General features: G+C 44.0%; 1 protein-coding gene across 1 annotated transcript in view; it reads right to left on the bottom strand.

The window, feature by feature from the left end:
* LOC120841965 (neprilysin-1-like) overlaps window positions 1–15,525 on the bottom strand; it is a 171,987-nt gene that overhangs the window by 35,120 nt on the left and 121,342 nt on the right. The window contains exons 15-16 of the mRNA XM_040212953.1: window positions 14,910–14,961; window positions 6,947–7,018 (exon numbers count right to left, since the gene is read on the bottom strand). Coding sequence (XP_040068887.1) covers window positions 6,947–7,018; window positions 14,910–14,961 — 124 coding nt within the window. The remainder of the gene's footprint in view (window positions 1–6,946; window positions 7,019–14,909; window positions 14,962–15,525) is intronic.

Below are 15,525 nucleotides of genomic sequence, written 5' to 3'. Positions count from 1 at the left end.
TGCTCTTCTTTTGTGGAACCACAGACCAGTATGTCGTCCATGACCACATCGACGCCGATGAGACCTTGGAGCACCTGGTGCATTGCTCCATAGAAGACTGGGGCAGCGCCAATTCCGAATGGCATCCGGAGGAATCTGTATCTTCCATAAGGCGTGCTCATGGTGCACAAATACGAGCTAAGCTTGTCAAGTCGAATCTGCCAAAATCCTGTGGAAGCGTCTAATGCAGAAAAGTACTTGGCATCCTCGATGTCTGTGACGATGTCCTTCAGCGTCGGCATGTGGCAATGCTCTCTTCTGAGCGCTTTGTTGAGGTCAACTGGGTCCAAGCATATTCTTGTTTTCCTTAGCCACAACTACTGTCTGGCTGGCATGCAGTCAGTTCGGTGAGGGGGGTATCACTCCATTTGCTTCCATTCGGTCGAGTTCAGCCTTGACCTTGTCAAAGAGGGCCAGTGCGACGCTACGGGCTGGCTTAACTACACCTTGCGATCCTTGGTGCAGTTTTATGTGGTACCCCTTTTGAAAATAACCCATCAGCCTTGTTGTGTTATGGGACCCTCTTAGCCCTTCAAACCCTTCAGACCCGTTAACCCTTTAGACCCGTCATCCCTTTAGGCCCGTCAGCCCTTTAGACCCGTCAACCCTTTGGACCCATAAACCCTTTAGACCCACAAACCTTTAGACCCATCAACCCTTTAGATCCATCAACCCTTTATATCTCTCAAACCTTTAGACCCATTAGCCCCTCAGAAATTGAATTCTCTATACTCCGTTTTATAATTAGTGTAAAACACTGTCAAGGCTACTAACACGCGCATGTGGCTTCATCAAGTGCAAAGGCGTGCACAAAGCTCATCATATAGTCAGATGCTCGTGCCAGTAGCCTTGACAGCATTGCGTACCCAGTATGAAATGGAGTATAGGTGCTCCAAACCTCTCGAGCCAGGAATACAGCTTTAAAGAAAGCTGCATGGCAGGCCCAGATGATTTCAAACAATTGACCAAGACAAGATTTCAACGTAGGATGAAAGCAAAATTTCATTTGAATGTTATACACAGAACAAACATTTATACTTGAATTGTAGGTCACACAACATAAAACTTGATCACATTCTAACGAATTGTTACAGCAAGTCGAGATAAACACAGAGATTTAGTGGCAGATGCTGCAAGACGATCACCTAGCTAATTATAATGTAGGTAAGAACTCGACTCCTACACTTTAAATTTCTGTTTGGGTTCAGTGCCACATGTTCAGAAACACACTATTTTCCGCATATTCACTACTATGCTGCAATGAGAAGGCATCATTCAGCACTGGTTTACGAAAATAATGGATATCACATTTTACGATGCCACACCAAATAAATGAGGGAAATAAATAAATACATAACGCGTGTTCAATACAAGATTGTCACTGATTTGCCCTCCTCGCTTTAAGTATTGCCGCTCTTTATCAGACAGTACGACTAATTACAAATGTACAGTTGTAATAAAGAGGCTCATCTCACATTCAGTCCCGTTGACGATAGGATTGAAGTTGACCTCAGCCTTCAGGTTCTTGGTCGATATTCGAAGGTCGTTACTTCCGCACCTGCTCAGTTCACTGTCGAAGTCTGTCGCTTCGGGCATTGGTCAGCTCACCGTCGCAGCTCGTCGCCTCGGGAATTGGTCAGCTCACCGTCGAAGTCCGTCGCTTCGGGAATTGGTCAGCTCACCGTCGAAGTTCGTCGCCTCGGGAATTGGTTTGCTCACCGTCGAAGTCCGTCGCTTCGGGAATCGGTCAGCTCACCGTCGAAGTTCGTCGCCTCGGGAATTGGTCAGATCACTGTCGAAGTCCGTCGCTTCGGGAATTGGTCAGCTCACCGTCGAAACTGTGGTTTAGCCCGCCGGTGCCTGCTCGGAGCATCGCCAAGCACAGCCGGTCGCTTGTTCGGATCACAGCCAAAGAGTCCTTGCAGCGAGCTCTTCCAGCCCGAGCCTCTCCGATCTTCTTCCACCTCCACTTCTTCAACAGCTTACAGCATGACAACCAGCGTGCGCTTATATTGCTTCGGTTATTGAGTTTCCTTGAAGTTTTGCAGTGAATGTATCGGTGCATTTTATGTACCTTGATTTTGTTAAACTCGTTAAATAAAATTGACTGACATATACACACGCATTGAATCAGACTTGTGCCTATTACTTCAACTATGTAGTGAATTACAAATTTACATTAAAAATAAATTGTTACAATTCCTGGTTGTAAACGATACTTGATTACTTACATTGTTACTTGACTGGATTAGTTCTTGTTACTTCAAGATAGACACGCAAAGTCATAATTTTTGCTTAGTATTTTGAGCACTAAAGATGTTGAATTAGAAATTGCAAACAAATACAACTGGCAGGCTACAGTTTGTCTTACTTTAACAAAGTTCTGTGAGTTGGTTGTAATTGTTTGACGGGTGTGTTTGAAGGCCCCACAGGCATTTAAAGAAACCCCTTAGAACTTTATAAAGGGCATTTCAAACCCTTTAAGAAAGATTCTGACGGGGCCCAGAACGCATCAAGGAATCTTAAAGGGTCCTTTAAACCTCTTAAGAAATCTTTGTAGTCCCCCTTAGACCTTTCAAAAGGTTTTGACGGGCCCTTTAGACTTTTTAAAGGGTATGTCAAACCCATCAAAACGTTTTGATGGGCCCTTTAGACGAGTCTCTTAAGGGGTACGTCATACCTGTTAACAATTCTTGAATGACCTTTCAATCCTTTTAAAAAGTTTTGAAGGGCCCTTTAGACTTAATTTCAGTAGACACCACCCCACGTGGTTAACCTAGGCCTTTGAACGTCTCTTCAAACGGTCGTGCCGCTTCGTAGAGTTGGCCCTCTTCTGCCACTGTGGCCACAAGTTTGATGAGGCCTATCTCCTGGGACAGTTCACCACTGAAGGTTGCTTGCACCTGGTTTTGCACGACGAAAAACTGTGCCCGAGCAGCTCCGTCTTGGCTGGACACTTGCAAAATCACCTTTCCGGCTGCTTTCTTTTTCTGACGTCATTCTTGTCCAGCTCGCTTGCACCTTTGCATTTAATTGCATTATAATTTAATTTTTCTGGCCGAAAAATGTGTTGAGTAGTGCGTTGCTTGGTTCCAAACACTGGGTTGCCTTCAATGTTGGCTTCGACTTTCCAAACTCCACCTTTTTGATTGTAGCTCGACGAGACGGCGCGTAGAAAGCAGCTTTCTTCGCATTCCACGCTGTCAACTTTCCCGGTCTTTATCTGTCCGCCGCCTCTCTTGTTAGGCTCCTTTGATCGGCAGACGCTCGCGAAGTGGTTGCGTTTCCCGGACTGGTTGCATCTCTTGCTTTCTGCGGGGCAGGCTTAGTTCTCGTGGTACCCGTAACCGCACTTCGCGCACGCTTTGTTATTCTGTACGAAGTTGCGCTCTTCAGTGCGGTCCTGGAGCATGTCGGCGTTGCTGCGGCCTACGTGGGTCGTTTTCTGTATCTCTTCTACCTGCTGCTTGCTTTTCTCTCGCGTGCGACAAATGTTTCCGAGCTCTTGGAAATCTGGGTTCTAGTTGATCAGATGGCTTTGCAACCGCTTGTCCTTTATGCCTAGGATGATGCGGCTCTTCAACATCCTCTCTCAAAGCTGCCCTTACTCGAAGTTCTGGATGAGCCTACGAAACTCCGTCAGCCATTCATAGAAGCGTTCTCCCGACTCTTTGTCTCTCGTGCCGAAAACGAAGTCGTGGTACGCGACTTTAACGACGGGCTTGCAGTGCTCCTCAAATCTTTCGAATAGTTTTTCTACGTCGTGGCGATCCGGTTCCGTTTCGAAATTGAACGTGCGGAAGATCCTCCGCCCTCTTCGCCGATTACGACCAAAAACGTCGCTTCTTGAATTTTTTTAGGTTTCTTTGCGAGCCCGGTCGCAGTCGCGTAGAGCTTGTACTCACTCGGCTAAAGTTTCCATGCCACCCAAAGATCTTAAGCCCTATCCAGGCGCTTCGGGACTGGTAGCAGGTATGTCACGTTTCCCGGTGTCGCTGCTGTAGCAATTGCAGCGGCAGGGTTGCGCGGCTGTTCGGCGATGACTGACCGTTAGTCCTTTCGAGATTAGGCCTACTTCGCCGGGTTCTTTCTGTCTTCTGACACCAGGTAGACAGCTCGTAAAGACACACACGAACGCGGTGATTACTGAGAGACAACGACGTTTATTCGTGCGAATTTGGTTGCGAGTACACAGGGCTGGTGGCGCTAATTGTGCCGGTAATGCGTATAAAGATGCCGCTGGCCACAGTTTCTAGAACCACTCAGTTGGGAAACTGCCATAGAGCCTTCCCTGAAAAAGTGTCACCGATTCGTACTCGAGAACCAAGCTAATGACGATCCCGCTGCCGCCATTTCTCCCGCAGCGGCAACACGAGGAACTGGATGGAGTACCGCATTCGACAGCGTCCACTGTGACTTATATTTTGGGTTTGATCGGCCATTTCGGCGCCAAAACAGATACGGGAAAAGGCGTTTCAGGGGTGCCACCCAAGCGGACGCGCCGCCAATTACTGCCGCAGTTAGGATGCCCCAAGGTCGGGACGCGCTACCTGAAATCACCGCTGAGACGTGGTTGCACAAAAACAATATTAGTAGCGCCGCAAGAACTTTCCAACTAAAGATTTTAGAAAACATCACGCGTCCATCATTTCGTGCTAAACTCTAATAAAAGTTACTACAAAATTTTTTTTTTCATTTTTTTTTACGCAAAAACATGCTTTCTGAAAGCGCAAGGTGACCACAGAAAAGTAAAAGATTAGGAGTGGCGCTGTTTTCGTATTTAGCTCGGTCTCGGTGGACGCCAGCGGCCAAGGTTTCAACGGTGAGTTTCCCAACTAAGTGTTTCAGTAACGTTGGTTTGAGATAAGGACCTAGGGGAATCCTGATGGTTCGACGAGTTTTACTCGAAAAACATGTTTTTGGCTATCTGGCGGCCGCTTTTGTTTACTTAAACGTAGGGTTAAAGTATCAAACTAATTTTTTACGTACTCTGCGAGTGTGTGTGTGTTTTTCTCGTAATGCTCGGGAAGCGTTAAAAAGAAAAACATCGACAACGACAAGATGTACAAGCACATGCACGGAGATAGTGAAATTTCCGAGCTGGTCGAGAACCAGATACTCAAGAGTGCCTTCTAGGAGGGGAAAACGTTCGACAAGCTGTTCCCGCAGGAATCGCCCGTCAAGATGCAAGTAGTCCAGGAGCAAAACCTCATGAAGATCGCGTCCGCGTCGATCAACTTTTTTTAAGGAACTTTGGGTGTGATCAATTTCCGCTTATAGCTTTGGAACTTTGTAAAGGTGCTATCAAAAGGTTATCACTGTGAAAGCAACTATAATCAAGCGTGCCTGGAGCACGGGTTTCTCCAGAAATTGAAGTTAGGGTTGGTGTTTAAATTTCAAGGGGGGAGGGTTAGGGAGGGGGCATTTAGAACAAAGGAGTTGTTGCGAATTAGGGGGGTGCCTTCTGAAAAACAAGGGTGGTGTAATACTTCCGCTCCCCCCCCCCCTCCCCTAGGGGATGTGTAGGAAAATCACTGGCCTAAACCATCTTGATTCCAGAAGTAAACTAATTCAAGGCAGTCAGCAAACGTGTTTGACACACATGCAGGGGCTCATTCGGAGTAATTTAACCTATATGTCACGCAGATTTATTGAGATAAAGATGTGATCTTGCCACCCTTGACTTACCGCCATAAATGCTTGTAGCGGATTAAGGTGCATCAAACTGCATCGCAATAAGATGTCTTGTCCTGCGTTACTTGAACATAACGCCGCGTCGCCGAAACGGTGCAATATTTCTGTTCTTCTGAGCGACATTTCTTATGACCCCGTATGCCGGCAAGAATAATGGTCGAAAAATTGAAACAATAAAAATAATTGAAACATCTAATGTTCATATCCTCCGTTTTTTTTTTTAACAAGGCTCGCGGGGGGGGGGGGGGGGGCTTTTTTTACTTGAGGTAAATCCTATTTGATAGCTGCTGATAAATGTATGAGATTTTTTTCTTACAAACGTTATTAGAATAAAGGTTTTCAAAAATCGCCTTATCGAAGTTTGAGCTTGATATCAGGAACACACTGAACTGTACAACCGTATTTTTCGGTTCCGCACATAGTGAATCGTCCGCAAAGGCCGACTTCAGCCGAAAAAAAAGCTTTTCCTTAGATGGTCGACAGACGGTGCAGAGTCCGTACTTGGTGCCCAACCACAATATAAAAATTATCGTACACAGCACAACTTGACAAATGTCAGCTGTATTAGTGTTCACAAAGGAGCTTCTGTCATACATAAATCACCGTTAACATACCACGGGCGTCCGAAAAACCTTTCTTTTAAGGAGAGGGAAAACCTATTTTGACGTTGGGGGGGGGGGCTAAGTGGCAGTTTATTTTAGATGCGCCGCTAGTCTTAGTAGTATGGGGGTCCTTGAATCATAATAATATTCTTTTATCGAGGGAAATAACAGTAACGCATACTCTAAAAAACGCCCGTGCGCCTATACTATCCCCCACAATACTCGGAGAGCCAATCACCGACTTACGGTGGCAGCTCGGCGAATGACGATGCCGAAACATTTCTTTACACCAAGAAACGAAGTCTGAGTTGTGACATTAAGCAATGCAAGCATGACGTTTTCCATTGCTTAATGTCACAACTTACAGCGCGATTCTTGATCTAAACATATCTTTCGGCATCGTCATTCACTGAGCTGCCTCCGTAAGTTGCGGTGATTGCTTTTCCTAGTGTTGTGCGAGAAAGTAGCCGCACGGCTTTTTTTAGAGTCTATAGTTCGGCCCTTTCGATAGTAGGCACCGGGTAAAATAGCAACTTTTAAACATGTATAGTCCGCGGATTATACACAAAAAAATACGGTGCGTTAAAATTTAAAACAAATATAATGACTACTTACCACCATCGTCAAACCCATGAGAAATTTCATGACCTATAATCATCCCAATAGCTCCCATATTGATTGATCTGAAGAATACAAAAAAAAACATTAGCCGCACATCTGGAAACACACTTACACTTTGTTATGAAAGATTAATATCATGCAGAGTTTTAGGGTGTGGCATTGAAGTAAATATGTTTTTGTAACTATCTAATTTCAAGAACTTCCCAGAGGGCCCTCAGAGGCGTGGTGTTTCAAAGAATGGTTTGAAATCCAATGCTCTAACAGTACACAAGTAAAATACCGTTCTCACTATTACTTCCGAAGACGCTGCCTCGGTCGCTCCCAACAGGCATTTGAGAATGTGCCGCTTCGTAGAATTTTTGTATTATAAATTTAAGGTTATTGTCACGCGAATAGAATAGAGTAAAACCCTTAATGTTCGAAAGCCCTTAATTTTCGCGAAATTGAAAATTTTGGAAAATTTAAGTGCACGCGAAAATTTCGGGCCTAACAGTTTCAACGCAAGCGTCTGGAATTCACGATATTCAGTTGCTGCGTTTATGTCCTTTGTAACAGATTCGCGAAAAGGAGGGGACGCAAATATAAAACGTTTTACAGTACACGGTACGCAGGAACGGCATAAAGTATTTTGGGGTTGTGACGTTGTAATGTCCCCGCGTTATTGTTAAAATATTTAAAACAAAAAGATGCAGGACAAGTGATTTATGTGAACTGTCCTTTAAATGTCTTTGTTTTGGCGTTTACTGTCCCAATTATTTGGAAAAAGCTGTCACACCTATTGAACAAGTGCGGTGTTGTTCACGGTCCCATTGAGAAAGTCAATTCATTTTTAAGGTGTGCCAAACTGGATACTTAATACAAATGAATTAACTAGCTCTCTTAGTAATAATTCGCTTGCAAGCCTTCCCATACAAAAGTTGTAGAAAGCGTCGAGAAAGATCTCATTTTGTGATTTAGATAAAAGAAGCATTTTTGTACATAAATTTTGTAGTTTTAAGAAGAAAAAATAAGGGCACACAACATTTAAAAACAATGTTAGGTGACTGTACCCTCTAGCGAACAACGCTATTAGTGCTCTTAGACACGTGAGCTTTTTCAAATCTCGCGCGCTTCCTTGAAGGCTAAAGGAAAAATAGACACCCCAGGGCCACCTTGGTGAATACGTCACAATGTGGTTGTGAGAATCAGCCGCGCTATCTCGTGAAGGGACACAAGAATGAGACCCACACTCGTGCTCTTTGGTTTACGTATTTTTATTTGCTCGTGTGCCCCGGTGTATGTGTGAACTGACGGCACTCGTGCTGGCTAGCGCGAGATTCATGTGTTAAGGCCACGGTGGAATTAATACATTTAGGTGATGACTCTCTGCCCGATGCGGCGATCACATTATATTCGGCACACCGAGCGTGCTTCACTCGCACGGGGATATATGGCGATCAACTATAAAGGGGCTTGGGAAGGCTTGTGTAGAGGGTTTTCGAAGGAAATTATGCATTCTTTACTCTGTCCCTGTGTACTGTGTGATGAAATCATGAATTTATGTTGGCGCATTTGCACTGATTGCCATTTCCCCGTGCGGTTGCTGTGCTTTAAATGAGAACATTCCGATGATGAATCAACTTGACAAAATACTGGTATAAATATAAAGCTTCCGGACACAATCTGCTTCCTTTTTTCAATAATTTAGAGTAATTTAAAATAATTTCGTTAAACAGTTGGGCCGTGCTCGCATATTTTGCCCAACAATGTTTGGTAACAGTTCCGTAAATTGTTTACGCACATTGCGTGGCTTTATCCGGATCGGGGGAGTTTTTTCCACCTTGCTCCTGCCTTCTTATTGGAAAAAAATCGAATATTGTTACATAGTGGGGCCTAAATAATTATTTACATGCGCAGAAAGGCATTACAAATGATTTATACACACGATGTCAACTGGTACTATGGTACATAGAAACGATGTTAGTAGAAAACATTTGTAGTTATGATGACATAGACTAAAATGAGGACACTGTGACTGAAAGTCAAACAGTAGTAGCGGTTATGGGACATAGATCACTTTTCATCTATACACTCACAATATGGCGTCACCCCGTCCTACACGTAAAAAGATACCTGATAAAAAGTTGTGCTTTAAAATGTATACAAAATCTAAATTCACTGCGTACGACCAAATTACGCCATTTCCTACATCCCGTGTTTCTCGCCCACGCATTTAAACTAAAACGAGCACTGCTTTGCTGATTTCTTCTTTTCTTGAGCTTGTTTGTTCCTACTCATGGTAATATGGTTAGTGTTGTCGCATTCGCATGCTGATGTAGTGGTGGAGGAACTGGGCAATTGTTTCTTTGTGTTCAGCGCATGGAAACGTTATTGCTAATGTGTCAAGGACACCGCCGATTGTGCCCCTGCAGATAGGCTAGTGGGTTTTATTTTCCACAAATAACTGTTCCGCTTGCTTTTCGGTAGCTGGAAAAGGTTCCTGTTGGGGTGCATAATGCCTGCTTTGTTCGTCACGTTTGTCAGTGCTGCTTCAGCCGAAGTGTTCTTGGCGATGCTGAAAGCGGATCGGCATGCCGGGCAGCCTGTAGACTTTTCATTTTCACAATCATAAACCCAGTTACATAATATAGTATGCAGTCCACAGACTTGTTCCTTCAGCATTTGCTGTCCAGAAATCTTCGGATTCCCAGTGTTTCACAGAAATTCGACTGTCAAGCTTGGTCTTCACTTAATCAACGAAATGAGAAGACAACGGGCTTTTGTACGTTCTTATCAGGGCTCTGAGATCTGACACGTCGAGCAGGAACGTAGCCACTGGGGGGGGGGGGGGGGGGGGGGCATGGGGCCCGGGCCTTCCTTCTCCCGAAATTTTCCGTTTTGCCTTGGACCTCCTCGTCCCTTCCCCCTCATACACCATTTTGTCATGGGCGCCCCCCCCCCCCCCCCCCCCCCCCGAAACAAGATCCCGGGTACGTGCTTGACGCCAAGTAATGGCCTCTCCCCTTCAACTACTCTACAGTTGCCGAACTTCGCAGGCTTCAGGATAGAGTAAATGCACAAGGTGGAAGAAATACCTCGAATAGCAGTTGCGATCGAAGCACGTCTTTCCCATTCTTATAGCATAACTTCTTATTCGGGCTAAGGCTCACCTTCGCTCACGATGGTGGCACCTGTCATCGACAAAGCACCAAAGCAAAACGCGAGGCCAGCCGCTGGCCGCACACCACCACCACACCGCGAAAAAGCGAGCTCGCTACGCGGCCGACACCGTGGTCGCCGAGTAGGGACCTCATACCCATGGTGCTCATAGCTCAGCGCCCTCCGCGCTGGCGCGGAACTAACTACTCCTGGTTTGAGGATACCGCCGAACACGATCTGGTCGCTTGTTCCCCGCGTGAAGAGCGGCCTGAGCCATCACCTAAATGTATTTCTTCCACCATGGTTAAGGCATAGCCTACTCTATACTGACAAGGCCTGGCAGATTGCCACGGGACGCGGCCGCCGAAATTGAGAACGTAGAGCGGCGGACAACGGATGAAAGGAGAGCAACGTGACAGGCGCCCCGCTGCGGCGAGACGCCGAAACACACTTCTCCCGAGCGATGGAATGTCCGCTCGTGCTGCTCGGGTTCCTCGCGCTACCCCTTCTTTTCTCGTCGGGTTTGAAACGCATGTTTCGGGTCCTGGCCGCTGCAAAAGCTGTTCGCTGACGATTAGGTCCCCCAGAAATTCTCTGCGCTACCAGATCCTCGCGTTCCAAATCTGCGACCGGGCACTCTATGGCTCTGTCGTCGAACTGCCAGGCATTGTGAGTATAGAGGAGGCTATAATTAAGGAAGTTGAAATGGTGGGTCGGTCACGAGAGGTTTTTTTTTTTTTTGTGCTTAGGCAGTTCGGAAGATGCCTCGATTGTAAATAGAGGACTTTTCTTCTCTTGGTCAAGTTTTCTCAACTATATTTGAGTGGTGATAACCTACAGCCTTCGTCACATTTCCCACGATGATTCCAAAAAAGATGCGTCGCAAGACACATGGAATAAATCAAGAGTGGCCTGTGTGACATGAAGTTGGAGCCGCAGACGAAATTACAAAAGTTCAGAGAGCCGCAAAAAAGAAATAGGAAAGAGGGGCTACTTTTAATAAGAAACGATACAGAAGAAACTGCCATTTTTCCAAGGGGAAAAATATAATTGTCAACTACAACAAATAACACCAATGGTCAGAACGTTTCTTCAACCGCTAAGCAAAAATGAGTGCGTGGTTCGCTAGTCAGCCACTGCTCCTGATGCCGGTTATGCCGTATGCAGTTCGAAATTATTTATAGAAAAATAAACGAAACTCGGTCACAGGACACATCGCTGTGTCAAAAAGCAGTCCACTTGTGTGTACGTCGGATAGTACAAAGCTGCCAAGACTGAGCTTTTTTTTAAATTCTATAACTGTCGTCTTGTGGACAGAGAAGGGGAAGATGGCCCGTCTACCGGGGAGTAGGGAGCCGCACTTGGACCTGCGACGAGCCGAATGCGGCTCGCGAACCGCCGTTTGTCAGACCCTGGACTAGATTAAGGATGATACTGAATAGCCCAAGTAAAATTCATAAAATGTATGCCATGGGGTGACATGTTGAGGAGAATCAAGCAAATATGCATGGAATCCATAAAAGTTTTGGAAACTGCTTCATTCAAGCGAGCCATAACCAGATTATGATGTCACATAAGCTCGGAAAAAAAGATTGCCCCGGCAAAATATAGTTTGCATTAACCTAAAAGTACAGTGCGAATCTGATCTAATGTCTTTTTGAACCCCTTCTCTATAAAAAAAGTACTGACAGAGTCCCTACTCGTGCTACCTATCCTTGAGGTACGTCGATACCTATCGCAGGTGAATTGTTCGTGTTTTGATTAATTAAAGCGTCAGGAAAAAAAATCTCGATTATCTTTAAATGGCCGGCGTGTCCTGAGTAAGTACCTAATGAAAGTATATTTTTTCGCAGTTTATATCGGGCATTCTTGAAAATAGATTTTAATCGGGCCATATTGGTCGAATCGTGCTAGTATTCATAATGTTAAGCAAAAGTCTTACTTAACCGAAGTCAATGAGCGCTACCCCAACCCCTCCTGAAGTTCGTTCCCAAAAAATTATGCTTAAAATGCAGAATTTAAGATACGATAGTTTGGAACCATTTAGCAGACATTAAACCATAGTTTCGTGGAGTGAAGAACCTTTGTTTTTATCAACATCCCAAGTACTTTCGAGGGGGCAGATTGGATGTTTAATTCACGTGGGGTCAATTTCCCGGCTAATTTTTACGGGAAAACCAAATTGGTGTGAAGGCCATGTGACGTAAATTTCTTTGCTAAATTTAGTAGGAAAATTGTGTTGATGTGTCAAGTGTGGTCAGGTCACTTGACGCGAATTTCCTTGCTAGATGTAGCGGAGAAACTGTGGGTGTTTAGGTCACTTGACATCAATTTCCCAGACAGATTTAGAGGAAGAACTGAGTTGGTGTATAGGTTATGGGACCATTCCCGCGGACATTGGCGGGAAAACGTAATTGGTGTACAGATCACGTGACATCTGATCACGTGCCATGAGGTCACGTGATCAGACTTAAACATCAATTTAGTTTTCCCACTAAATTTAAACGAGAAATTCACTGTGGAGGGATTGACCAAAGAAAAATGGGGGATTGGGGTTTCCGTTATGCGTTTCATGCTGTAAAACACAATTCTCGTCTCTGTTCATTCGGTGTTTCTGACCCATACTATATTGCTCTCAGGAATAATAAGTGGACGTATCTTTCAAGCAAATTGGTTATCCATACAAACACGGGTAGCTGATTCTCAGGATCTTGAGAGCTTCAGCAGGATATTTACTTGTCTCAGTCTAAATTCAATTGTTTCCATAACCGCCTCTAGGAGGACGAATTTTTACAGATATTATCATGGTGTCGACAGTATTTCTGGATTTCGAATATTGATTAAAAAAGAAGTCCGATCGGTCATATGTTTTGTTTCAAAGAAAAATCTTGGGAGGAAACGACATCCAGGTTAGATTCTGCTCTTGGGAATTTAGGTCCTTCATTTTCCACCGTGAGTTTTTGGGTTTCGGTATTCAAGGATGGGCGGAGGCACCCAAGTGACGAACCACGTTCAGGACGTTCCAAAAACGGCTGCCACGCACGAAATTGTAAACAAAATCCATAACATGTTTTAGGAACTCGCCGAATATAAGTCCGTAAAATTATGGAACCTGAGAGGGGAGTGTTTATGAACGAGTAGTTTTTATATCTTATACAATCTTGTGCGCAACAAAGACGAGGACAAAAGCAGAGAAGAGGACACAACAAGGCGCCTTGTTGTGTCCTCTTCTCTGCTTTTGTCCTCGTTTTTGTTGCGCACAAGATTGTATAAGATGTCAAACCAACTCGCCCAAACAACCACTCTTCTTGAGTAGTTTTTACTTACTCTTCCAAGTTTTCGACGTACACCGATAAATAGCAATATTTACCCCCGAAGCGGATTTCTCCGAATCGGTGAAAACCGAAAAAGGCCAAATTTGAGTTGTCCTTGAAGAGAAAAAAAAGCCAGCTTTTCGGGAAGAAACGTTTTATCTTACTTTTTAAATTTGTTTTCTTCTCACTAACCTGGAACACAGCCGCACTGAACTATTATTATATATAATTTATACTAACATTATGTAATTTATACTATATTATATAATTTATACTAACGTATAAATAATAATACTATTTTCTCTAGTCATTAGACAGTCGCTTTACAACACAAGCCCGATGAACATCGATTTCTCCCCGGCATTAAAATTAGACACCAAAAAACACCGAATCAAAGGAAAGATACTGTAGCGGTACGTTCCCGGCGGGACCGCCGGAGGTTTTTACCAGCCGTGTCTATCTGAAGTTTATGAATACCAGAAAAACCGAAGAGCCATTGGTTGAAGGAAAAAAATGAAGGAGGAACAAGAAACACGAGGTACCCGAGCAGAAAAGGAACAGCCACATCCACGAGCTAGGGAGCTAATCAGCACCGGTTCCAGGTTCAGACTCTTCCGATGGAGTAAAATGTTTTAGTAACGTTTCTAGGCTTTTTTGTACAGTACTTGACCCGTACGCGGGGTAAACAGTCAGGGACGTTACAATATAAACACCGATAAATAACCCCGGAATTTCAAGCAAATTAAGTACTGAACACACGAAACCCTATTTATAGTTTAGATATTAAGATAAAAGTTGCCTTTATGCAATGTGAGTGTCGTATCTCATCAATCCGGAGCAAATTAGCTGGATTTAGCAATTTCGCTGGATGAGCAAGGATTAACAGAACTGAAGCTCAGAATTCTTCCGTATCCACCATACTCGCTTGCACTGGCTTCCTCGTACTTACACCTGGCTCCGAGATTTATAACATTTCTGACTGGTGAAAACATTGGGCCAAATGAAAGAGGCCATCGAGGCTGTCAAGCATTTTCTGGGAACCTAGAAGAAAATCACTTCTCAAAGAGAATGGAGAAACTGGAGAAACATTGGACCGAGTATGTTGTGCTTCCAGGGATATACGACGAAAAACGAAGCATAAATTAATTAAGATTTAGTTTGCTTCCATATTAATTTCGGATACTTTTCAATATAAGCTCGAATTTTCCCTATGTATTTTCCGTTATTTTGAATTTATGCTAGTGTGTGCAGTGTTCTGCGTATTATGTACTCATTGCACTGCAATGCGCGTTACACAATCAAGTCGCGAGGAAAACAATGGCAAAAGAATGCCGCCTCCCTTAAAAGTGTCAACCTCAATATTTGTTTTACCATTCTAGAATAGTTGTCTTTTCAGTTTTAATTACATTTACCACATTGCTGGTGCAGTGGCCGACACGTTTTCGTATTCTACGAAACCATTTTGAGACCACACTCAATTGAATTTTTTTAAACCACTTACGAAGGCACACCGTCTTGAAAAAATGGTGGCTGAAGTATTCCAGCCGGGAAGACTGAAATATAGGAGGTAAGTTTGAACTAAGTATTCAACAAGAACAACCACTAATGCACAGGTAAGTAGTGTTCGTTAAAATTCTCACAAATAGTAAAGTAAGAACATTTTTGGAAAGAAAAATGCAAATGATCTGTAGTGCATTTCGGAGATGAATGCCAAAGGATATGTAGTGAATTTAAACGATAATGATTAAAAGCATTCAGAAAGTTCACGCAATTCCCACATGCATTATGAGGTGTCTAGTACTCTCCGCTATGAATGGCTTTTTTTTTGTGATTCTAGTTCTGTTTTACAGGAAAACTTTCTGTTCCGGTTGAGCTCAGGAACGAAGCAATAATGGTCAGTAACGCTTCCTAACAGTTGGTGTTCACGTGCAAAAAAAAACAAAAGAATCATAGTTAAAATTAAAAAAAACGCTTGTTTTTATATAACGTAGGTCGCAGAATGCTTTAGCAAGTGCTCGCAGTTATTGCAAAACGTTAAATTGAAGAATGCGGGGGGAAAACACCGCGAGGAAGAATGACTCAAGGCGCTGTGGATGATCTCATAATAAGCACGTCTT

The sequence above is a fragment of the Ixodes scapularis genome, unplaced genomic scaffold (assembly GCF_016920785.2).
Source record: "Ixodes scapularis isolate PalLabHiFi unplaced genomic scaffold, ASM1692078v2 PGA_scaffold1__304_contigs__length_218370807, whole genome shotgun sequence".
NCBI lineage: Eukaryota > Metazoa > Arthropoda > Arachnida > Ixodida > Ixodidae > Ixodes > Ixodes scapularis.
This window is presented reverse-complemented; position numbering and strand designations above follow the sequence as displayed.